The sequence below is a fragment of the Hyperoodon ampullatus genome (genome assembly GCF_949752795.1).
Source record: "Hyperoodon ampullatus genome assembly, chromosome: X".
In the NCBI taxonomy this organism is placed as follows: domain Eukaryota; kingdom Metazoa; phylum Chordata; class Mammalia; order Artiodactyla; family Ziphiidae; genus Hyperoodon; species Hyperoodon ampullatus.
The window spans coordinates 14,122,114-14,147,621 of NC_136913.1; the positions used below are offsets into that span (position 1 = coordinate 14,122,114).

Sequence of the window (25,508 nt, forward strand, 5' to 3'; positions counted from 1 at the left end):
ACTCATAGCAAGAGGGCATGGCCAGAAGGTGAGGAGTGGTCCTGCAGGAAGGATACAGGTAGAGTAGGAGTGAATTCTTTTTCTTCCTTTCTTTCTTTTTTTTTTTTTTGGCCATGCTGCATGGCTTGTGGGATCTTAGTTCCCTGAACAGGGATGGAACCTGGGGCCTCGGCAGTGAAAGCATGGAGTCCTAACCACTGGACCGTCAGGGAATTCCTGTGAATTCTTTTTCTTGATCTCCCACAATACCTTGTTTTTCCCACAGTTTCTTGTCTCTCCCACAGCTCTGTTTTCTCCCATAATCCTCCCACTCTTCCACAATTCCCCATGCTCTCCCACAATGCTGTGGCTCTCTCACAATCCCATGTGCTCTCCTACATCCTCCACACTCTCCCACAATCATTCCAGTAGGTCTCCCCCCAAATTCTGTTTTCTCCCAGAATTCTCTGTTGTCTCCCAAAATGCTCCATTCTCTCCCACCATTACCTATCTGTCCCAGAATTCTCTCCCATAATTTCATGTCTCTTCTAACTCTCTTTGACTCTTAGGTAGGGAACATGGGTATAATGCAGCACAGAGTGGTTCTGAATGGAGAATAAAGTGCCAAGGAAACATCTGGGGAAGTGGCCATAGCGGGAGAGGTGGGTTGGCAGCTTTAGGGGGCATGGTGATCATGAAGGTGCAAAGATGGCAAAGCAGAAGAGGCAGGGCAAATGCAAAGGGTGAATTCTCAGTCTCTCCCATAATACCCTGCCTTTCCCACAATTCCTTCTCTCTCCCCAAATTCCCTACCTCTTATGTATCTCTGTTTTAACCCACAATTCTCCATGTTGTCACACAATTGGTTTTCTCCCACAATTTTGTCTCTTCCAGATTTCTATTTCTTCCCACAAAGTACCTTTCCCACAATTCTCTGTTCTATCCCATAATTGTATCTTTCCCAAAATTCTTTGTGGTGCCTTGGTAGTCAGCATGTGATTTAAGGTATGCAGCAGGTGTAGCTCTGGCAGTAGCTTTGTAGTCACAGCATTAAGCAGAAGGCTTAGCTTACTGCAATAAGCGGGAAAAGGACATGGCCTAGATGAATGTTAGAAGCTTACCCAGGCTGTGTGGCTAACATGGAGTGCAAAGATTGTCTGGGAAAAGTAGGAACATGGAAGGGAGGAGGGATGGGAAGTGGCTCAGATGAGAAAGATTTGGTCAGGCAGAATGCAGGGGTGAGATTCTAGAGGGATGGGAATGGTCATGAAGGAGCATAGGAGCAGCCAAGGGAACGTCCTGAGTCTGAGAGGCACAGGGGGCAGTGATTAGGACTGAGCTCAGGTGGCAAGGCCAAGGTGTAAGGGGCCAATTCTCTGTCTCTCTCACAATACCTTGTGTATTAGGGTTCTCTAGAGAAACGGAACCAATAAGAGATACACACATATACAGGGAGAGAGAGAGAGAAAGAGAAGAAGAGAAAGAGAACTATTTAAGGCAGTGGTCCCCAACCTTCTTGGCACCAGGGACCGGTTTCATGGAAGACAATTTTTCTACGGATGGGGGGTGGGGTGGGGGATGGTTTGGGGATGATTCAAGCGCATTACATTTATTGTACACTTTATTTATATTATTATTACATTGTAATATATAATGAAATAATTACACAACTCACCATAATGCTGACAGGAGGCGGAGCTCAGGTGGTAATGCGAGCGATGGGGAGCAGCTGTAAATACAGATGAAGCTTCGCTCACTCGCCTGCCACTCACCTCCTGCTGTACAGCCCAGTTCCTAACAGGCCACGGACCAGTACCGGTCCATGGCCCAGGGGTTGGGGACCCCTGGCTCGACTGATTGTGGAGGCTTGATAACTCCATAACCTGCAGGGTAGGCTGGCAGGCTGGAGACCCAGGGAAAAGTTGAGCTGAGTCCAAACACAGTTGGCTGATAGAATTTCTCCAGGGGAGGTCAGTCTTTGTTCTATTAAGGCTTTCAGCTGTTGGATGAGGCCCATCCACATGATGAAGGGCACTATGCTTTACTCAGTCCACTGATTTTAATGTTAATATCATCCCCCTCCCAAGCCCTACCTTCACAGAAGCATCCAGAATAATGTTTGACCAACACTGAGCACTGAGCATTGTAGCCCAACCAAGTTGACACATAAAATTAACCATCACACCCTGTCTCCTAAAATTCCTTGTCTCTCCCACAATTCTCTGTTCTTGCCCACAATCTTTCACTCCCTCCCAGAATTCTTTCTCCCATCATTCTTTTCTATCCCACAATTATTTTTCTCCCACAATTCTTCTTTTACTCACAAATTTCCCCATTCTCTCCCACACTTCTCCATTCCCTTCTATAATTATCCATTTTCTACCATAATCTTCTGTTCTATCCCACAAGTCCCCATTTTCTCCTGCAATTCTTTCTGTCAAAAAAGTGTTCATTCTCTCTCACAAGTCTCTGCTCTCTCACACAATTATTTATTATAGCAAGTGACTAAAAATCTTATAATTCTGTCTTTAAATGTGTATTTCTACCTGCCTATGAGTTTTCTGAAGATGGAAAAATTATAAATATGTAAGTTTCATATAACATACTATATATTTCTCTCCTCAATGCTACTCAAAATGTGTCCCATCAGCAGGTGCCAGTACAGACACTGTTACCAGACTAGGATGAGAAGAGGAACTTGCCCCAGAAGGGAAAACAATTCATTGCTTCCTTCATCAATAAAGTCTTGCTATGAAATAAAAAAACTGTCATCCTAACTAAACAATGTGCTTAGTGACAGATCAGATTTACATTCTAGTTCAAGTTTCTTATCTCAGCTTGGACCAGTAACCAGCAGTTCATGGACTGGCACCTGAGCAGCACTGCCTTTTTTCACTTATAATCTAGTTCCTGGTGTATAAATAAGCAGTCACTGAAGTAGTCAACAAGCAGGCACTGAAGAGATAAAGGAATCAATGAATCTTGAACAACATCATTCATTTAGCAATATTTAAAGAGCATCCACAGATGTGCCAGGTACTGTGTTAAGTGCTGGGAATATAAAGTTGAACTAACTTGTCGAAGTCTCTGCTCTTGTGGAATTTACTTTCTAGTAAACAACCAACAAACAATCCAATATACAGATAAACAAATAATTTCAAATCATGAGATATAACATGAAGAAAATGAAACAGATAATGTGACAGAGAGGGAGAAGTGGGGCTACTATTCAAGGTGTCTTTTGTAAATAGCAGGTTTACATCTCCTGGGAGACTGCTTGAAAGGCAGAATCTCAGGTCACACCCCAGAACCACTGAGTCAGTCTGCATTGTAACAAGACCTCCAGGTGATCCCTATACCCGGTACAGATTGAGAGGTTCTGGATATAACTTCAGATATGGTTGCCAAGAGAGACATCTCTAAAGAGGTGGCATTTTAGCTGAGAACTGAATGATGAGAACAAGCCAGCCATGTAAATCTAGCAAAGAATGGTCTGAACAATGGGAACAGCATAGGAAAATGTTCTGAGATAGGAGTGGACAGGGGAAGGCCAGTGTGGATGGGATAGAGTGAGATAGGGACCTTGAACTCTCTACTGTCGGGTATTTATCAAAAGCCCTATAACAAGAACTGTTGATTTGGAGTGACTACACAAAAGTCCTGGATACAAGACCTCTTTTCTACAAATCAGGGACACCAAATAGGGTTTTGCATGCAGCCACTCATCCATTCCGCACCCATGACAGACATTGCTAATCAATCACAGAACTTCTTCCTTCTGAGCCTAGACAAAGCCACGAAAGTCAACACAGTTATTTAAGCAGCCACTACACATGGCTCAAAGTTGACGTATGAGTTGAAACCTATTTGCCATCCTGGGGAACGATTATCAAATTGCTACCCTGAATTAAGCCAGACCATTAAGGGCCTGTGTACTTGGATGAACAGAAAATTTTTGACGGTTCAAAGAATTGATTAATGCACTGTGCTTTGTAATTGCACCAACAGTTTACATTGAGGGGACCTGTGTTTAACTCTTTATTTCCCACTTAGGTCACTACATCATCTATACTGTATAGATCTATACATCTCTACTGAAGAAATGGGATTTCTCCCAGGACTAAAATTCAAGCAAAACTGTGTTTCTAAAAGAACAAAAGGTTGATTTTTATCTTATGAACACTGGAAGACCTTAAACTGATAGCTATTTCCTCTTTTCTATTGCCATTCATAAGCTTGGGGGCAAATCTCTGGTCCATCTTAAACAATTATTTTGGATCTGATGGCTTATTCACTTAAATGCTAATCTTATCATCAGCTGCATTATTCTCCTTCCATTAAGTTCCCCCTTTCCCTGGCTCCTTCCACTATTTCGTTTATCCAGTAACGTCTATATTTTAGTAAGGTGCTTCAAATCATTTATGGAAGAAGGTGAGGTAGAACTAACTGTACAAAATCAACTCATTAATTTGTACAGGCTGCATTTGGGCCAATTTCTGTGAGTTCACTTTCCAGGCAAAAATGACTAACAGTTGAAACATTTTATAAATGAGGCAGCGTTCTTGGGGTCAGGGTGAGTTCTGTTGAAAGTGTTCTTTTCTCTGTGTTCCTTCTAGCACAGCATGTTGAATATTCCCACTATCTTCAAGCCAGAAATGCAATGGAGGGTGGGAAGAGAAGAAAAAGTAACCAAATATGCTACCATAAAATCTTTATTGTTGGCATATGAAGAAATAAAAGCAGCAAACCTTACTGCTAAGAAGTGGAAATGTTATCTTTCTACACATGCAAATAGGGTTTCAATGAAGATTTTAGAATTTATTGTGTAAAGAAGTGTACTAAGTCCTATAAAAGTGGCTTCCTATGTTTGCCACCCAAAATATTCCTACTAATCCAATCAAGAAGACCTGTGATTACCAAATCCTTTTCTACCTATCAACCTCTTGCCACATCTCTTGCTCCTCATTTCTTGTCATGTCCAAATCCAAGTTGGGACAACTTCTTACTGTAAGCTCCTTGAGGCTTATTTGTCAAGGGAGCATGCACTCAATAAATATGATTTGAATGAATGAATCTGAGATTTCTGTACAGGGGTGGAAAAGCTGGTTATAACCTCTACACATTTTCCTTGTGGACCCAGAGTTGAAAATGGAGAGAATGAGGCTAGCAGAATAATCTCAGCGCATTCAGGGTGGCAACCAGAGTTTGAGTCTAAGCGTAATACTGTCTCGACAGGCCCTAGACAGCAAGAACTCACTGGAAAGGTCACCAGCCGGAGACATCAGGAAATACAGTTCTACTTACTCCATTCATCTGCCTAGCATTTAAGGTCCGATGAGGGACTAGAAGGAGCACTAGTGACACTTCTGGCTTAAAGAACGTGAAAACTGGCTGGAAAAAGCACGGTTCCATAATTCCAGTTCAGAGGATATGAAAACTGGGTCGAAGAAACTCGGATAAATTGGACATGAAAACTAGAGGGAGAATGACGGTTGCAAGACCCGTCCAGTGTTTGCGTTTCCCTGAGCCACCTGCTCTCAGTATATCTAGTCTTGATGTTTGGAAATGGGGAGAAACCTCAGGAAAGTAATTTTTTAAGCCTGCGGTCTGATTTCACCCGACAAAACTTCGCCAGAGCTCAGTTCCCAGGGCCTGGGAGGGTTTCTCTAGAGACAAGGTGGGGGCCGCCCACGTGACTTCGAATTCCCGCGACAAAGTCCTGCCCCAAGGGGGTAGCGTGAGGGGCTAAGCGCGTCTTGAGGGGAGGGACCAGAGCGGAACGCAGGGACGTAACCAAGGGGGAGAGGCTGGCCCAGGCGGAACTCTGGATGTGGTCCGGGAGAGAAGGGCGTGACTTTGGCGCCAGGCCAAAGGGCAGGGACCGGCTCGGTCTGGAAGGGCGTGACCTAGAGGGGCATGGGCGTGGTCTGGGCTGTGGGCATAATAGGGGCGTGGCTACGAGGGCCAAGGGCTCCTGCCGAGGGTACCGGAGCGAGCTGCAAGGACCGCGCTCTGGGGAAAGGCTCAGGTAAGGGTGGGCAGCCGAGTGGAATGGGGGCTATTGTGGGGGCAGGCCAGGTCTCGGAGCCCAGACAGCTGTTGGTCCTGCGAGTAGCTGCCTGGGGACTACGGAGGCCAGTAGGGCATCGCCCCCCCAACCCGTTCTCCCTCCCTCCCCACAGCCCTCTTCTTCTACCGTGGGAGTCACCAACCAGATGGCTGCACCTCCTTTAGGATTATTTGCACTCGACGGGTAAACAGCTGTCTCAGGGAATTTGTCAGGGCGTGAGGGCAGTTCCTTAGGAGGGAGGTTTTGCTAGGGGTGGTTGGATGTGAATAACTCAAAAGTCCAACCTGCTGTGAAATAGCTGAAGACTGGAATAAGAGCTACAAATCTGAGACTGCAGTTCCAGAAACCGAGGCGCGGCAAGCTGGGACTGACTTGGGTCTTCATTGTGTTTCTCCCCGCCCACTCACCACCTCGGAATATGCCTGGGTCTGAGAACGGAGTCACAAACACCCCCAGGGCAGGGGATCTGCAGCACAGCTGTGTCACGTGGACAAATCTGAGCCTTCTCCATCCCGAAATTTCTTTTGCCTTTTTTTTGTGTGTGCCCCGCCCCAGAACTGGAGGAGAACCTCCGAAATACAAACATTGTTGATGTCTGTGAGTCTTTGTGGTATTCAGTGTTAAATGCTACTGCCTTGAGGCTGGTGCAGCTTGTTAATATAAGTGCCCTCCTCTCTGGCATATTTTCACTGGGGAAGTTTGAGAAATACGAGAAGTTAATGTGCACACCTTAATCTGGATAAAGCTTGTTCTCACCCGGCCACTGAAAACCACATTGCTTTCCCCTTCCCCTTCTTCCTTTACTGCTAGTCTGGCCATCTTCGCTCTGCTATTAAAAACCTTGCTGGAGGGCTTCCCTGGTGGCGCAGTGGTTGGGAGTCCGCCTGCCGATGCAGGGGACACGGGTTCGTGCCCCGGGCCGGGAAGATCCCACATGCCGCAGAGCGGCTGGGCCCGTGAGCCATGGCCGCTGAGCCTGTGCGTCCAGAGCCTGTGCTCCGCAAGAGGAGAGGACACAACAGTGAGAGGCCCGCGTACCGCAAAAAAAAAAAAAAAAAAAAAAAAAGCCTTGCTGGAATATGGAAAGGAGTAGCAGATTTCTCTGGTGAGGGAAGCTGCCCCAGACCCTATCCCTTGTCTGCCCCTCCACATCCCTCAGAACAGTCACTGTTCTTACACATTTTGGGAATGGAAAACCTTTCAGCTATCTAGGGCCTTCCTCCTTTACTCAGACAATTTTTACATAGTACCAGGACTGAAATTCACCAAAAGGCCAAGCGCAGCAGGGACCATTCTCTCTGCCTGTACACACCTGGCCTGTTGTCCCTGGAGCCAGGCAAAAGGCTGTGACTACTCACAGAACTCAATAAAGACTGAGTAAATTATGAGTAAATATGAATTTTGGAAATCTGACGGAAGGAGGGAAATGCATTTCATCTCAATTGGCCACACTGGGGTAGTTAACTGCAGCACACAAAGCCGTTACTAGAAACGTATTGTGAAACCTTTGGCAACCCCAGATTGGGATCCTGCTCTCAGAGAAGTGGCTGAGAGGAAGAAGTTCAGCTTTCTCAGTCAAGACATGGCAACATAACCTCTAATTTCCATTTCAGGGAATTGCAAAAGCCTTGCTTCCTTTGGAAATCAGGAGGTGAGAAAAGGAAAGGTCAGTTTGATGAGAATCAAGGAATTCTTTTTTCAATGTAATTGTAACGTTTAGTCAGAGTATTTTTTTTTGCCATTTTGCATAATATAGATGGCTTAATCAGGCAGAGTTCAAACTACTGTCATTTAATAAATACATGATTTATACATGATTTTTTAAAGGCTTTCAGAATCTTTTTTTTTCCTCACACACTTCCAAGTCTGCAAAACAGATAAGGGATGTATTAGTAAGATCCAAAGACATACATAAATTATTAGTGAAAGCAAAGGTATACAGTACAGAAAACTTAGCTCTTCTGGGGCCCCTCCAACCCATGGTCCCATCTTTAAGGACAGACTTAAGTAAGGACAGATTTTCTGTGACATCCAGTAATGTCTGCTAGTAGTTCACTGCTACGTATTATGTTTGATAATTAAACATCTGTGGTTTCACTAGCTTGGGCTTTATAACACCCATGGGTAAGTTTAAATAACCACCTCTCAATAAATTCTAACTTTTAATGTAACAGAGAGGATTGGCCTTTGGCTTCAGCATAAAGCTAAAAGCTACAGGTATTGGAGCCTAGCATTAGCTACATTTCCTTTCTATTAGGATTTCCCTGGAACCCTCCTTGCCCCTGACCTTCCATGCTCCGTTCCTTCCTTGGTTGCCTTTGACTGTTCCTTCTCCATCTCTTGGCCTCCTTAATCACTCCATTTTGTTAGTCTCTATACACCTGTTACCCCTGGGGGGAGGGGATTTTTCTTCTCTCTCTAGCCTCACAACCTCTCCTGACCACCAGAGCTGCACTGCCAACTCTCCCTAGCCCTTTCCTCTCGCCTGCCCCCTTGGCACCTCAAACCCAACAGAATTAGCAGTAAGAGTGCCATCTTTCCCTCCCCGCCAGCTCCTGTGCCGGGTTCTGTTTCTTTGTTCGGGGGTTCATCCTCGTTCTACCATGAGGTGGAATATTCTACCATATTCCCTCACTTGAATTATTGGAATTTCATTTCAAACTCCACATGCCCAAATCTGAGCTGCTGATGTCCCACGCTAAACCTTTTCCGTACACAGTCTTCCCATCTCAGTTCGTGGCAAGTCCATCCTCGCAGTTGTTTAGGCCAAGCATCCGCCAGTCATCTCTGACTGCTTTCTTTCACATCTTACGGGCCGTATCCCCAGGATACATCCAGTACCCAGCCACTTCTCACCACGTCCACTGCGACATCCTTAGTTCCAGCCCCTGGGTTATCCTGAATGGGCTCCCTGCTTCTTTCTTCCACCCTGGTCAGTTTCCAGTAGGGCACTGTGAATGAGCTTTAAGGAACGTAAATCAGATTATGCCCCTCCTCTACTTCAGAAACTCCACTGTCTCCACAGTGGGGAACCTTTACAATGGCCTAGATTTCTCCTTGATCTGGCATCCATTACCTCTGGACCTCATCTCCTACCACCTTACTTTGGCTTCACTCCACTCCTGCCATATTGGCCACCTCACTGTCCCTTGAATGTGCCAGACAAGCTCGCACCTCAGGGTCTTTGCACAGGCATTTCCCTCTGCCTGGAATACCCTTTCTTCTGAGAGCCGTATAACTAATCCCTTCACCTCTTTCAATCCTTTGCTCAAGTATCACCTTCTCAATAAGGCCTTTCCTGAGCAATTTATTTAAAATGCAACACCCCCTCCCCTGTGGCACTCCAAATTCACCTTACCCTGCCCCACTCAATTAGTCTGTCTCCCCCTACTAGGACGTAAACTCTACAAGGATGGGGACTTTGTTTTATTCCCCTCGTGAGCCTAAAACAGTGCCTAGCAGTTAATAAATGTTTGATTGGTGTCCTGATGAATGACAGAATAAGAGTGATGGATTGAATGCACGATGGTAGAAGGAATCACCTCCTCACTGACTTTCCTGGCTCCCCTCTTTGCCCACTCCCATCCATCCTGTGCTGAGCTAACAGAGTCATCAGAAACTGTCAGTGCTTCATTCTATGCACACAGAATAACACCTGAAAGCCTTCTTGTCTCTTGGAAATTCATATTCCCTGAATTAATCTCAAATCCCCATGCAGCTCTACCTTCCACTGTGTCCCCTGGGTATCTACTTAGCCAACACCTTAAAAAATATTCACAGCAGACTTGGGATGATGAGAAGCTCAGATACATTTGGTTTTGTTACAAAAAACAGGATTTGGGGTTTTTTTGTCTAAAAATACAAAAGGTAATCTTCAGAGTCAGTGTCTCCCTGCAGTGAGGTCAGCAGCATCCTTACGGGACAGACAGAGGTTCAGCTCTCCAGGCCACTACATGCAGCCCGCCACTGGGTGGGCAATGGGGAAGATGACCAAGAGTGAGGGTGATGTCAGGTCCTCTGGAGCTCTCGTGGCCCCCTAGCCCTAGAGAGCCAGTCTGAAAGTGGGCAGTAGACACTTCCTCTGGGCCCGGTGTCATCGGCCTCAGCAATGTGCACAGGCAGCATGACTGCAGAGTGCAGGGCAGTCCCCAAGGCATGGTCATGGCCCTGGCAGTCAGCCCCAGCCTGTAGTGTCAGCTCACCCTGGCCTCAGTGCTTTCCTGACGGCTCTCCATGGAGCTAGACCAAGGATCACTTACCCAGACTTCTCCAGGTGCCATGTCAACAGGCCTCAGACCTCCCCACAGCTCCACACGCAGGGCCAAGTGCGTGCCCACTTTTCTGTACAACTCCCTCAGCCATCAGGCATGCCTTTGGCCCTGTCTTATCACGACCTTCCCTTTGAAGGACAAACCAGCATGTCCCTTCTGTTGAGTGTACCTTACACTTGGCATTGTCTTCCTGGAAATTAGTAAGTTTCTTCTTTCATCTAGATTGTAAGCAAGAAAGGCATCCTTTTCCACATGTTTGCCCACCTCCCCTGACACTGAGATTGATTACTGAACAAACCCAAGCCTCTTTCCATTTCAACCCCAGTTGTCCTCTCTGGCCTTGGCTCTTAAGCACCCCTGCCCTCCCTTAAATGTCCTAATCACCCCTGACATTATTCCTGTCCATCTCTCTGCCTTTGCGCCTCCTCCTGTTAAAACTGTCTCTCCCCTCTGACCCATGGTTCAGATGCTACCCCTCCTGAAACTTAGAACCTCTGCCCTCTACGTTCTCATTGAATTAAGTCAGCGCTGTCATCACATCTGACTTTAAGAAGTATTTGTTTAATTATGCTAAGTGAAATAAGTCAGACTCAGAACAAAAATACTGTATGATTCCACTTATATGAAATATCTAGAATAGGCAAATACATAGAGACAGAAAGTAGAACAGAGGTTACTGGGGGCTGTGAGGTGGGGAGGAATGGGGACTTACTGTTTAATGAGTACAGAGTTTGTATTGGGGATGATAAAAAAGTTTTGGGTATAGATAGTGGTGATGGTGACACAACACTGTGAATGTATTTAATGCCACTGAATTGTACACTTTAAAAAAGTTAAAACGATAAGTATGTTTATTTTACTATAATAAAAAAGGTAACTTAAAAAAAGAGAAGTTATTTGTTTAAATAGTTTTTCTATGTAGATTGCAAGCTTGTGAAAATAAGGAGAAAACACAACTTTTTCATCTTAACCCAGCACAGTGCTTTGCATGAGATAATCGCTCATTATTGCTCCAATTCAGGAATGGAAGTCAATGGAAAGGAGCACAGAATTAGGGCAAGGTTTCCCCATATCTCTTACCAATTTTTGAAATTTTACAAATTGATTTTATCAGAGAGAATCCTATTTAGTTGGAATTATTTGATGATACTGTCTTAAAAAGAAAAACATGACATTAAAAACCATCTAAAACTGCAATTTTCTGGGCTTCCCTGGTGGCGCAGTGGTTGAGAGTCCTCCTGCCGATGCAGGGGACGCGGGTTCGTGCCCCGATCCCGGAAGATCCCACATGCCACGGAGCGGCTGGGCCCGCGAGCCATGGCCGCGGAGCCTGTGTGTCCGGAGCCTGTGCTCCGCAACGGGAGAGGCCACGGCAGTGAGAGGCCCGCGTACAGCAAAAAAAAAAACAAAAAACTGCTATTTTCTTAATTTTTGTACTTATATCATGGGCAGCATTTTAGCAAACTCAATTTGAGTAATAGTAACTTCCATTTACATAATACGTAACAGGATTTTCTGGGATTTTTCTCAGACCTTACACCATTTGAAGTCACAGAGAGTCAACTTCTTGTACAGTGTTACTGAACAACTGTTTTTCCTGCTCCTCTGGTTCTGGATTCTTTCTTGCATAAGTTGGAGGGTGCACATTAAGTCTTAATCTTTTTGTTTTGTTTTATTTTGTTTGTTTTTGGCCGTGCTGTGCAGCATGCGGGGATCTTAGTTCCCCGACCAGGGATTGGACCCGTGCCCCCTGCATTGGGAGCGTGGAGTCTTATCCACTGGACTGCCAGGGAAGTCCCTTAAGTCTTAATCTTAAACATTTCAGTTCATATAATCCTTTTACCCTGCTGATCTGCGATTATAAACTGTGCTGTTTCTTGCTGGACATAGTCTTATAAGTCAGAAGCATAGGGCTTCCCTGGTGGCGCAGTGGTTAAGAATACGCCCGCCAATGCAGGGGACACGGGTTCGAGCCCTGGTCCAGGAAGATCCCACATGCCGCGGAGCAGCTAAGCCCGTGCGCCACAAATACTGAGCCTGTGCTCTAGAGCCCACGTGCCACAACTACTGAAGCCTGCGTGCCACAACTACTGAAGCCCACGCACCTAGAGCCCGAGCTCTGCAACAAGAGAAGCCACCGCAATGAGAAGCCTGCGCACCGCAAATAAATAAATAAATAAAAGTTAGAAGCATAAAGTTCTGAACCTGAGTGCTCATCCAAGACTAGAGTGGAGATATCAAGAGAGAAGTGAAGTGTTTACATTAAGGGATAGGTAGGCACTGGGAAAGTATCCTGTTACTGGGCTTTTGTGCTATGTTTTTAAGTTTGAAAACCTGATAGTTTTCATATTCTGTCAATAAAGTATTACCAAGGACTATTTCATACAGATAATTTTCATGGAGAAGAAACTATGAATTTGGAGGATATTTTCCTATGGAAAATAAAATCATGGATAAGTTTCTAAGATATCTCGGATTTGCTTCAAAATAATCCAGGGCGGGGAAGTGGGGGGCGGGGCATAAATAAAACTTGCTTAGCCACCAACAGATAATTGTTGAAATGAAGTATTAGGTACATAGGTGGTTTTATTACAGCATTTTCACTGTTTCTATAAGTTTGAAGTTCTCCAAAATAAAAAATTTTTTAAAAGCAGAAATAGATTCTGAATTGAGGTGGCCAATTGTCTATTCTCTAAGGCTGCTCAGTTAATTCAGTTAATGATATTTCAAATATTAAGATATTTGAAAATGAGATACTCATTTGGTTCAAGGCACTATCAAGATAGTATCTTGAAAGTTCATTACCAGTCTCTATTTGAAATCGTGTCAGACTTTGCATATCTTAAATAAGGTACATTTTGGCATACGTACTCCCTCCAAAAATGTATATATACAAACACACATAAAACTATAAACAAAAGTGATTTTAACTTGGTTTGAAAATATCAAACAACTTTTGGCAACGCAGACATACTTTATGTGTCACAGGCCTAAAGACCCCAGGTAGGGAGTTAGGCCTGCAGGGGAGGAGCCTCCCTGGGAGTCACAAGCTCCCTATCAGTCCCCTTTAACGTGGCGACCATGCATCCCCGCTCCCTTAGTTCAGTGCGTTCGTTGGCAAAGTGACGTGTACAACAGAGGGCATGGCCCTGGGCTGAAAGGCTGGCTTGTCACCACACTGTGCTTCATGTTACAATACTTGTGTGGGCACACGGCTTGTGGAGAGCCAGTTATAAAGAGATCTGTCTGGAGTTCTTACTTGTGCCTTGCAGGGTAGCGATAGGAAGTAACTCTGCTTCCTGCTTTCACTGGACACATCTCAGGTGTGATTTTCTCTCCTTTCCCTTGGGTGCAGCCTCCTCTCCTCCAGCTCAGAGCTAGCAGTGTCAAGGGCAGCAGTACAGGGAGAAGAGCTAGTTCATGGCTAGTTAATAGCAGTGAAGTATATCAACAGAGGGAGGATGAAATGAGAATGTGTGCCTCCTTGCTCAGCACCGCTTGGGGCCATAATGTGCTTTTTTGGTATCTAACACCCTTCTTGGAAAGATAGTACGAATGAATAAAGTTCAGGTCAGTAAGTGACATGTCTTCTTGTCCCCTCAGTTTCCCTTTTGGTGCCTTTGCACCCCAGTCAAGGCCAAATTGCTGAGAGGCCTCCTTTGGCAGGAAAAGGCGGACTCCAAGGAGGTACCAACACCTGCTGAGAACTGGTTTGGTGTGTGTTTTCCTTCCTGTATGATGTGCATTATTTTATTGAGGTAAAACTTGCATAACATAAAATTAGCCTTTTTTTTTTTTTTATCTTTAAGTTTTTGGCCACACCACGTGGCCTGCAGGATCCCAGTTCTCCGATCAGGGATTGAACCCAGGCCCCCTGCAGTAGCAGTATGGAGTCCTAACCACTGGACCACCAGGGAATTCCCAAAATTAGCCATTATAAAGTGTACAATTCGGGGGCATTTAGTACATTCCCAATGTTATGTAACCACCACCTCTGTCTACTTCCAAAACAATTATATCACCCTAAAAGAAAACCCCATACCCATTAATCAGTTGCTCCCCATTTCCCCCTCTGCCCAACCCCTGCTTTCTGTCTCTATAGATTTCCCTGTTCTGATATTTCACACGAATGAAATCATACCACATGTGACCTTTTGTGTCTGGCTTCTTTCACTTAGCATTATGTTTTTAAGGTTCAGCACATTACAGCATGTACCAGAACTTCATTCCTTTTTATGACCTACTTCATCTTTACTACATCCCAGCACCCAACACAGTGTTTAGAGCAAAGAAATGTTGAAGTGAAGATGCTTAGTGGCAGAATTCCCAACCTGAGAGGCTAGGTTAGGTTCATATTCAGGAAGGTCTCTCTTTCAGATCAGGCAGGACTTTGGGGGTCCTTCAGGTCTTACGCATAGGGATATGAGACGTGCCTCTTAAAGGACTAGCATTTAAAAGTGTTTCAGAAGTATAAATAACCCTACAAATGGGTGACGATGGCATCTAGGAAAAGGAAAAACCCTTACTATCATCCGAGAACATGGTGGCAGTCACTTCATAGCTCTGAGTTCTTGAAATTAGGATCAACATCTTCTCCATCACCAACGAAGCCTCCTTGGGTCATTCCACTAATAGTCATCAAGCAGCCATCGTGTGCCAGGCGCCATGTCCCTAAAAGATGCAGTCATGAGGGAGACAGACACGGTCCCTACTACCATGGGGCTTCAATGTTGGAGAGATGGAGATGCAAAGTAGATTTGTGATCAATTATTTAATTCAACTGCAGTAAGCACCATGACCAAGAAGAAGGCGCTGGGCTCACCAAGAGAGGGCACGATCAAGGGGGGGCTTCTAGGAAGTAATACTGGATGTGATCATCAAAGGGTGGATAGGAATTAACCAGGGAGGTCCAGGGAAGGAGGAGCACCTGCATAAGCCCTGAGGCTAGAGGGAGCATCAGGAATTGGAAGAACCAAAGTCCACGTGGCTGGTGTGCAGGCAGGAGCGTGAAGTGGACGTAAGGCAGAGAGGTCAGCAGGGCCAGGGCACACGGTGTCCTGAACAAGTGTTTGAATGCATTTCAAGTAATCACTCTAAAGAGTTTGAAATTTATAGTGGAGTGAATGTATAATCCAAAAAAAATTTTTTTTTTCATTTCTGACCTTGGTTACTCACTTGGTATAGGGATAGGAGTTTTCAGGAAAAGTGGATAAGCAATATTGGTGGGTGGGAGGAGTATGGTGGGGAAGAAGCATTCAAAATTAATATTACCATAATTTCAGAACACTCTAGTGAATGCCTTGGAAAGCATCGTCTTCAGAGATTTTCACTGTGAGCATGTGCGGGGGAGGGGGGTAGAGAGGCCATCAGTGCAATCATAAATGTATATTCAAATTGAATGTACTTGTAGATTAGTTCAGGATTAGCCTTCTCCATTTTCCCCATGATCAAGGAACAGAGTGTTACATCTAAAACTGGCAAAGAGGGATTCCCTGGTGGCGCAGTGGTTAAGAATCCGCCTGCCAATGCAGGGGACACGGGTTCGAGCCCTGGTCCGGGAAGATCCTACATGCTGCGGAGCAACTATGCCCGTGTGCCACAGATACCAAGCCTGTGCTCTAGAGCCCGCAAGCCACAACTTCTGAGCCCATGTGCCACAACTACTGAAGCCCATGCGCCTAGAGCCCATGCTCCGCAATGAGAAGCCCGCACACCGCAACGCAGAGTAGGCCCCGCTCATTGAAACTAGAGAAAGCCCGCGTGCAGCAACGAAGACCCAATGCAGCCAAAAATAAATAAAAATAAAATAAATTAATTAAATTAATAAAAAAGAAAACTGGCAAAGAGCCACAGATTATATTTAAGCTTAAATTTCAAAACTGCTCATGACTATTTTGGCAGGATATATCTTTTTTTTTTTTTTAGCAATCCAGATGCAGATTGGTTTTTTTTTTTTTAATTCAGGCTCCCTGGAGGGAACTTTAATCTTTGGTTTCTCCTTATATATAAATAACATACTGGACTATTAACCTGGATTTCAGGGAGTAAATTTTTGTTTTTTTAATTTAAGAAACTGTACTGTAAACAGTTTTTCATTCTTGTGGATGAAGAGGGTCGTTTCTCTGGACCTCTAACATTTAGTAACCCTAAGGGAAAGGCAAGGTGCCTAAGTCAGTCATCAGGACCCTGCCAACGAGGTGACCAATGAGTTTGAGGAATAAGAGTGGATAAACGACTGACTCTCATTTGGCCTCCCCCTCCCCCATACTAATAATCTGAATGATGTTTTCCACAGGATGGGCCACCTCTGTTGTTTAAGGCTTTTCCTCCTCTGTCCTCCTTGTGCCTCTGGATTATTAGGTTCCTGCAAGTTACTTGGGAGCTGATCAAGACTTCAAGCTAAAGATGGTGATGATGAGTCGCCTGAGGGTCATTCTTCAAGCCTCTCCATGCAAGGCACTGTGGAGAAGGTTCCAGACTCCGAGCACCATGCTAGCAAGGCCCTGCAGCCTCTACACCTGCACTTACAAAACCCGGAACCGAGCCTGTGAGTACATGGCTGCCTGGAGAGAGCAGAAGCCTGGTTGTTTCCTAACAGTCACGTGTGTTGAGTGTTTGCAGCTCTGATGTCAGTGGCATTCCAGACTGGGATTAGATGCCTTGAGAACTGTGAGGATGTTGCAGTTGTTCAGTCAGGGACGAAAATGAGTCCAACACACGAGATGTATGCGTTAAAGCAGAGTGGTAGAGGGCTGTTGTTCGCTCAGGCAAAACAGCAAAGCCCTCAGTCCACTATGGCGTATTTATTTAAGCTTTATCTAATACAAAAAGGTTCTTTTTAGCACAGGCTGTGTCGTCCTTGAACATCTAAGCAATGCACCTCCTTATTTCCTTATGTTCCCAATTATACCAAGGACATGCGTGGATCAGTGCCCAGAGCAATCAGTACTGCTTGCAGTCCTGAAACATTCTCATGCACCCAGCTTGTTAGGTGAGCCGATTCTTGGGTCACGTCTTTTCCCATGTCCTCAGTTACCCTGCTACAGAGGATAACCCATTATTTCTCTATTTGTTCAAATATGGAAAGCCTTTTTCTCCCCTAGCTTTATTGAGATATAACTGACCTAAGTCTAAGGTGTACATCATGATGATTTGATATACGTACGTACTGTGAAATGATTACCACAGTACCGTGTGGAAAGGTGTTTTCTTCACCAATTTTAACTTGTTAAAATGATGTCATGCAGAAATAGGTCAAAGAAGTCCCAAGTATCAGATACTTTGAACTTGTTCTTTGTTTTCTGTTAGCAATTGTCTTTTTACTAAAATTGATCCACGGACTGCGAATTATTTCTGTGAGTCTGAACATTCTGGAATTTGCATATTCATGTTTGCAAGCAGTTCAGTACCTTCATACTCTGGAATATTCCGTCCCTTGTTACCAATTGCAGAAGAGTTGCTTCTAGCTGACCAGCTCGCCAGTGTGTGCTCCGCTGTGAACCCAGCAGATCAAGTGAGGCAGCAGATGGTCCTCCCTGACACCACGGCGCTACTGCCATGGGCGTGGGTCGTCCTGTGCTGTCGGGGTGGACTGTGCACTGCAGATGCTGCATGGCATCCCTAAGTGTCCCCTGGGGCGCCAAGTAACCCTGGTACAGAACCCTGAGATGATCGGAGAGGATAATGTGTGTGTTGGTGGACACATGAGTTTAATGAAATGGTTAAGCATATCTGCTAAGTAGTTATATATTTTCCACCATTCACAGTGAATTCACACAGCATTTTCCAGGGTTGGTTTGCTTCCAGATTCTAGCTTTCTCAACTTTTCCTCCTTGGGTTTACTCTCTTTGACCCTATTTTGCACATTAAAAAAGGAATTTATTAGTAATGCTAATCTAGCTAAATCTATTGCCTTGAAACTGCTTCATAAATATATTTTTACTGTTAAGTTTATTTTGTTTCCTCCGATATTGACTGTGTTCTCATTAAACTGAACTGGTCTGAGTCATAATAAATTTCTGGTTGCTGGGTGCGGCTTCCTACCATCAGGCCCACATCCTACCCGGACTGGCTTATTCTCAACACTGGCACTTTGCGGTCTAAGGCTTAAAATGGAAAAAAGTAGTCATATGTATCTAGTTACTAACAGAAAGTGTTTTTAACAGAAAATTGAAAGTTAAGGGTCTAAAATCCAGTATGCTCAAAGAATACTTTGCTCCTAGGGAATTCCCTGGCAGTTCAGTGGTTAGGACTCCACACTTTCACTGCTGAGGGCCAGGGTTCCATCCCTGGCTAGGGAACTAAAGTCTTATAAGCCGCATGGCACAGCCAAAAAAAAAAAAAGATAGATTAGTTTGCTCCTTTCGGTGCTGACAAAAACAAAAAGTGGTAGTGACTTAGGGATGAGGGGCTTCCCTTGATTAATTTCCCACATCAGATGTTCTTGTTTGTAGGTTACTAAGACATACAGATGACAGACATGGTTTGGTTTTGCTTTTGGTGTTTATACTGTCCCTCCTTGTTTCACCAAGGATAATACTTGGTCTTTGCTGTCCTGGGCCACTGAGCATGTCCTATTTGTATATCCTGGTTCCTCATCTGTTTAGCTGTAAGGACAATACTCATTGCTTCTGGAAGCTCAGTACCCCAGTATACACTCATGACCAAGGATGACCCAAGATTGCTGAGGGTTAGAAAAGATAATGTTCAAAGTCCTTAGCTAGCGCCTGCCACACAGTGAGAACTTGGTGTTCGCAGCTTCCTCTAGTACCATAATTGTTATCATCATCACCATCTTCATCACTGTCATATGCTCAGCACCTCCCTCACACGTCTGACCATTGTTAGGATCCGGGAGCCGAGTAGGGAGTGACTGAAGGAGGAGGCTGTGGCGAGTTTAGAAGCAGCATTTCACTGGGGCCTGTGCCCGGTGCTCTGCCTTCACTGTCCCCCTCCCCAGGTATTCCCTGGTGTCAACTTAAACTGCTGTTTGCTGTGATCGCAAGTTGCACACAGTAAATGTTGACAGTCCTAACCCTGCGGACTGGTAATATGATAAAATAAAGATAAAATCCTATACCCGTTACCCAAGGTGAAAAAATTAATTTCACTTCATGTATCATTTACTGAAATTGAGCCTAATTGTCACATAAAAAAAATTTAGGGTTAGAGTAGATCAGAAAACAAAACTCAACAGTAAGAAAATCCAATTAAAAAATGGATCAGGGCTTCCCTGGTGGCGCAGTGGTTGAGAGTCCACCTGCCGATGCAGGGGACATGGGTTCGTGCCCTGGTACGGGAGGATCCCGCATGCCGCGGAGCGTCTGGGCCCGTGGGCCATGGCAGCTGGGCCTGCGCGTCCGGAGCCTGTGCTCCGCAACGGGAGAGGCCACAATGGTGAGAGGCCCGCGTACGGGAAAAAAAAAAAAAAAAAGGATCAAAGACCTTAACAGACACCTCATCAAAGAAGACATACAGATGGCAAATAAGCATATGAAAAGATGCTCCACATCATATATCATCAGCAAAATCCAAGTTAAATAATCATGAGACATCAAAACACACCTATTAGAATGGCCAAAATCCAGAACACTGACAACATCAAATGCTGACAAGGATATGGAGCAACAGGAACTCTCATTTACTGCTGGTGGGAATGTAAAATGGCACAGCCACTTTGGAAGACAGTTTGGTAGTTTCTTTCAAAACTAAATACAGGGCTTCCCTGGTGGCGCAGTGGTTGAGAGTCCGCCTGCCGATGCAGGAGACATGGGTTCGTGCCCCGGTCCGGGAAGATCCCACATGCCGCGGAGTGGCTAGGCCCGTGAGCCATGGCCGCTGAGCCTGCGTGTCCGGAGCCTGTGCTCCACAACGGGAGAGGCCACAACAGTGAGAGGCCCGCATACCGCAAAAAAAAAAAAAACTAAATACACTCTTACCATACAATGCATCCATTAGTACTCCTTGCTATCTACCCAAAGTTGTTGAAAACATGTCCACACAAAAACCTGCACATAGATGTTTATAGCAGCTTTATTCATAATTGCCAAAATTGGAAGCAGCCAAGATGTCCTTCAGTATGTGAATGGATAAATAAATAGTGGTACATCCAAACACTGGAATATTATTCAACACTAATAAGAAAGCTATCAAACCGTGAAAAAACATGGAGACAACTTAAATGCATATACTAAGTGAAAGAAGCCAATCTGAGAAGGCTACATACTGTATAATCCCAACTATATGACATTCTGGAAAAGCAAAATTATGGAGACAGTAAAAAGATCAGTGGTTGCTAAGGATTGGGAGGAGGGAGGGACGAACAGGCAGAGCACAGAGGATTTTTAGGGCAGTGAAACTACTCAGTATGATACTATAATGAATGATACATGTCATTATACATTTGTCCAAACCCACAGAATGTACAACACCAAGAGTGAACCACAATGTAAACTACGGACTTTGGGTGATTCTGATGTGTCAGTGTAGGTTTGTCAATTGCAATAAAAGTAGCACTCCGACGTGGGATGTTGATAATGGGGGAGGCTATGCACGTGTGAGCATGGGCACTATATAGGAAATCACTGTACCTTAAATAATAAAGTCTTTTAAAAATTAAGCATGAGACCTTAGACCATAAGAAAATAAATGTAATAATGTTAATTCTTAATTGAATGAAATATAAAGAATATCATCTAGAATGGAAATGGCACATATTTATTAATTGCTATTATTCCAATGATTCATGTTGTTCATGATCTCTCATTTTAGAAGGAAGAGAAATTTATTTTTAGGATACATTGGAATAGAATGGTACTGTATAAAAGGTAGGCACTAGACCCACATGGGTATTCACAAGTAAATTAAAATTCATTAAAATTTTATAGCCACAAATGCCTAGGACTTACCATACTGGCCATTTCCATCATCAGAGAAAGTTCTATTTTACAGCACTGATCTAATAATAACTGAACTGTGTTAGAAAGTTGTTCGGTTATTTCTTCAATTAATTTTGAAGGATACAAAGCCTGGAGAATAAGAGTATTAAAAAGCTTGTTTTGGGCTTCCCTGGTGGCACAGTGGTTAAGAATCTGCCTGCCAATGCAGGGGACACGGGTTCGAGCTCTGGTCTGGGAAGATCCCACTTGCCGCAGAGCAACTAAGCCCGTGCACCACAACTACTGAGCCTGTGCTCTAGAGCATGTGAGCCACAACTACTGAGCCCGCGTGCCACAACTACTGAAGCCCGTGCTCCGCAACAAGAGAAGCCACCGCCATGAGAAGCCCATGCACCACAACGAAGAGTAGCCCCCGCTCACTGCAACTAGAGAAAGGCTGCGCTCAGCAACGAAGACCCAATGCAGCCAAAAATTAAAATAAATAAATAAATTTTTTTAAAAAAGAAAAAAAGCTTATTTTACAATGTCTTCACAAAGAACTCTGATAATCGCCAGATAATCCAGACTCAGGATGCCCCAGATTGAGTCTTTTCATTAACAGTTAGATAATCTTGAGAAACAATGGACCGATTAAGAGCCCTTTGGATTTAATTAACGACCTCAGGAGTATCTGCAGCTACAAGGAACTAACAAATAGCCCTGAAATGACCACCAGGAAACGTGGGCCTTAGTCTCCTGCACTGGTAACTGCATGTGACGCTGTGGTTACCTGGGCTCAGCATGAAAGTGCCTTTTACAACCCTGATGCTCTAACAAGGCAATTTGTGATTCTGTGACCATCCCCAACAAAATCACATGGAGGGTCCCTGTGTATCCCATCACTGCAATAAGCCCTAGGCCTGCTAGGATGGTGTTCAATTTGACGAGGAAATAGCCCATCTCATGAAAAAGGATAGTACAGGGTAAGGCATAGGAGAAAAGGCTAACGAGGGTATAGAGCAACCGTGTCCAGTAGATAAATGCTGTGAGCCACAAATACGAGCCATATAGGCAATTCTATATTTTCCGATAACCACATTTAAAAAACAACAAATAGTATGTCAATTACATCTCAATAAAACTGGGGGAAAGGGACTTTCCTGGTGGTCCAGTGGTTAAGACTCCACGCTTCCACTGCAGGGGGTGCGGGTTCAATCCCAAGTCGGGAACTAAGGTCCCACATGCCCTGCTGCGCGGCCAAAAACAAAACAAACAAACAACTTGGGGGGAAAAAAGAAGAAATAAATTTTATTCATTTGTGAAATTAATTCTACTAATATATCAAATATATAGGTGAAATATAGTATAGAGGGGAAATTAACTTTACTAATATATTTTATTTAACCCAGTATATCCAAAATATATCTTGTCACTTTAACATGAAGTGAATATAAGAATTATAAATGAACTATTTTACATTCTTTGTTTTGTATTAAGTCTTCAAAGTCCCTAGGTGTTTTACAGCACATCTCAATTTAAACTAGCGACACAGGGCGAGTGGCTACCATATTAGACAGTGCAGGTTCAGAGAGTAACAGCAGATGAAGGGATGCTTGATATAGTGTGGGGTTGTTAGGGAAGGGGCTTGAACTGACCTTGAGAGCCTGGTAGGGTTTTAAGAAATGAGAGAGAAACAGGCAGAGGCGAGCTCCTGAACACAGGTGTTCTGGGGTAAACCTGCTTGCCTGGTTGGAGAGACTGTGAGTGTGAGGGAAGGGTAGAGAGCCTTGGCATGGACTTGTTTGGAGTATTCAGTGCCTCCTTTGTACCTGGTACCAAGTTCAGCCCTGGGCTGTAGAAGAAGTGTAGGACACAGACCCTTTGAGCAGATAAAGCAAATACACATTACATGAGGAATGGTTGGGTGCTAAATGGTTTGAGAGTGAGTGCAGTGTGACTTCTGAAGAAGGAAAGATCAGAGTGGTTGGAGAAGATGTCAAGACCAGTTTGGGAAGATGGAGTAGAGAGAAGTGAGAGAGGAGAAACAACCAAGAGATGTGGTATGAAGTGTGGGGCGGAGAGGCCTAAACTAGGCTGGTGGTCTCGGGCAAGGCAAGGAAGAGACAAATTTGAAGGATGATTAAAGGAAAAATAATGTGATGATGAGCAGGGTAATAGGAAGTAAAGATAAAAGAATGTACCCTTCCCAGCAATGCTCTTTATCTCATACGCTCAATCCGCAAGTGACTGAAAGGCAGCTCAGTTCTGGACAGCAGAACTGGGGGAGGCAGATAGTTAAGCGTCTTTGTGCAGGGGAGGAGAACGAATTTTCCCTCTACCCTTCTAGGTTCCTGGCTGAGACCTCTGTAATAAGGCAGATTAACAGGAGAAAAGCAAACAGGACTTTAATAACATGTATACCTCCTTGATGACACGGGAGAGACCCAGGAAAACAGTAACTGCTCTAGGTGGCCCTAGATACCACCTTCAATACCCGCTCCAGCTAAAAAGAAAAGAAGATGCTGGGGAAGGGGCATTATTGGAGGTGACCAGGAAAAGCACATTGAACAAGGGTAAGGCTGTTATGCAGATCTAAGTCCTGCATTCTCCACTGATGAGTTCCTGGTGATTTAGTCATCCTCCTCTTCCAGATACAGAGAGGAAGACACCCTTACAAATGGAGATTTCCGCTGTAAATGTAAATTTCCCTTACAAACAGGTAACTTCCACTCTGTTACCAGAGCTTCTCCTGTGTCTGCTGTTTCTCAAAATAATCAGCTCAAAATAATCCTTATGCCGAAGAGACATATTTGGGGGTGGCATATTCGGCTCTCTTTCACCACCCCAAAATATGCCTCTTTGACCTATGGATTATTTTGAGCCGATTATTTTGAGACACTGCAGACACAAGAGAAGCTCTGGAAACAGAGTATAAATTACCAGTTTTTCTGCAAGGTACATTTACATTAGAAAGGGGGTCTGCACCAGGAAGAGAGCTATTACCAGAGATCACTTTTTCACCCGAGAGAACCTTCTTTAAACTTCGTTTAGGATATATTTCCTTTTCTCACCTTCCTGTGGAATTCCTTCCTCCCCTCGGAAGGCCCAGACCCCTCCCAGTCCTTAGCTCACGATAGTATTTAAGCCACAACCGCCCACATGCCTTTTGAGTCCCATATCTTTGTGGGGGCTCCTATCAGTAAATAGGTAATTAATTTTTTTTCCTCCTGTTCATCTGTCTTTTGATTACGGGGAGGTCTCAGGTAAGGACCTAGAAGGTTGAGGGAAAATTATTTTTACTCTCCTACAGCGGCATATTGTGTTACCCTTCATATGCATATCATTATGACTACACCTGCGTAATAAATGTTATGAAGGAAAAGATCAGAGTGCTATGATTAAAAAATAAGAAGAGAGGATCATATTATAAGAGGGTAGTCAGAGAAAATTTCACTGAGGAAGTGACAAGCCCAATATCAAAATATAATAGGAGCCAGCCCGAAACTCAATGAGGGGAAACTGACTTCTGAGGAGGAGAAGGAGCTGGAACTGAGGGGCTAAGGCAGGAATGAGCTTTCCACATTTCAAAGGCTAAAAGAGACCCCTTCCCTGTACCCACCGGCGCGAAGTAAATCAAAGACAGGACCAGTCATGTAAACAAGAACTAAAGCCAAGCCGACCATATGGAATCTAAAGGGCTTTTGTTAATGACACCTTCCTAACGACAGTGTGACAGTGTGACGTCGTGCCCTTAAACCATGGTTGACAGAATCACTCTCTCTGATAATTTCATTCTCCCCACACGAGAAGAAGCTGGAAACGCAGGCTCCGTTAGTCAGAACACGTAATCACCTTCCAACTTTGAGGGGAAGTCTGAGTAACCAACCAAGAAATCGTTTTAATCTGTATTTTGTTAAAATGGAGGAAGAGGAAGGGAGGAGAGAACAAAAATGTGAATTTATCTTTAGCAAAACGAGCCCTGGGCAAAAGCTGGCTTCACGAAGGGGACAGTGACCAAGGGCTCCCTGGTGGGGGGATGCTCTGGGTTCCTAGAGGAGGAGGTGGGTGGGGGAAAGAAAACCTGGAAGCTGAACTTGTGAACCGAGGGGCATAAAAAGTGACAGGAGCGTTATGACCATAAAAGAGCAGCTGAAGGAACAGGCCCAGTTCCCTTGGGCTGGTGTTTGTGTGGGTGAGAGAGTAGACCCTGGGCCATTTCCTGAATGAAGTGGGGGACGATTTGGGTGAAAGAGGGCATCGTCTTAGGGATCTGCTCCTTCTTCCCTTCTCCCCTAGTCTCCTTAGGAGACC

General features: G+C 44.5%; 1 protein-coding gene across 1 annotated transcript in view; it reads left to right on the forward strand.

The window, feature by feature from the left end:
* Positions 1-25,508, forward strand: part of LOC307069568 (carbonic anhydrase 5B, mitochondrial) — a gene marked incomplete at its 3' end in the record, with an annotated part of 84,156 nt that overhangs the window by 40,716 nt on the left and 17,932 nt on the right. The window contains exon 2 of the mRNA XM_079727961.1: positions 16,681-16,867. Within this exon, the coding sequence (XP_079584087.1) occupies positions 16,681-16,867 (187 nt within the window). The remainder of the gene's footprint in view (positions 1-16,680; positions 16,868-25,508) is intronic.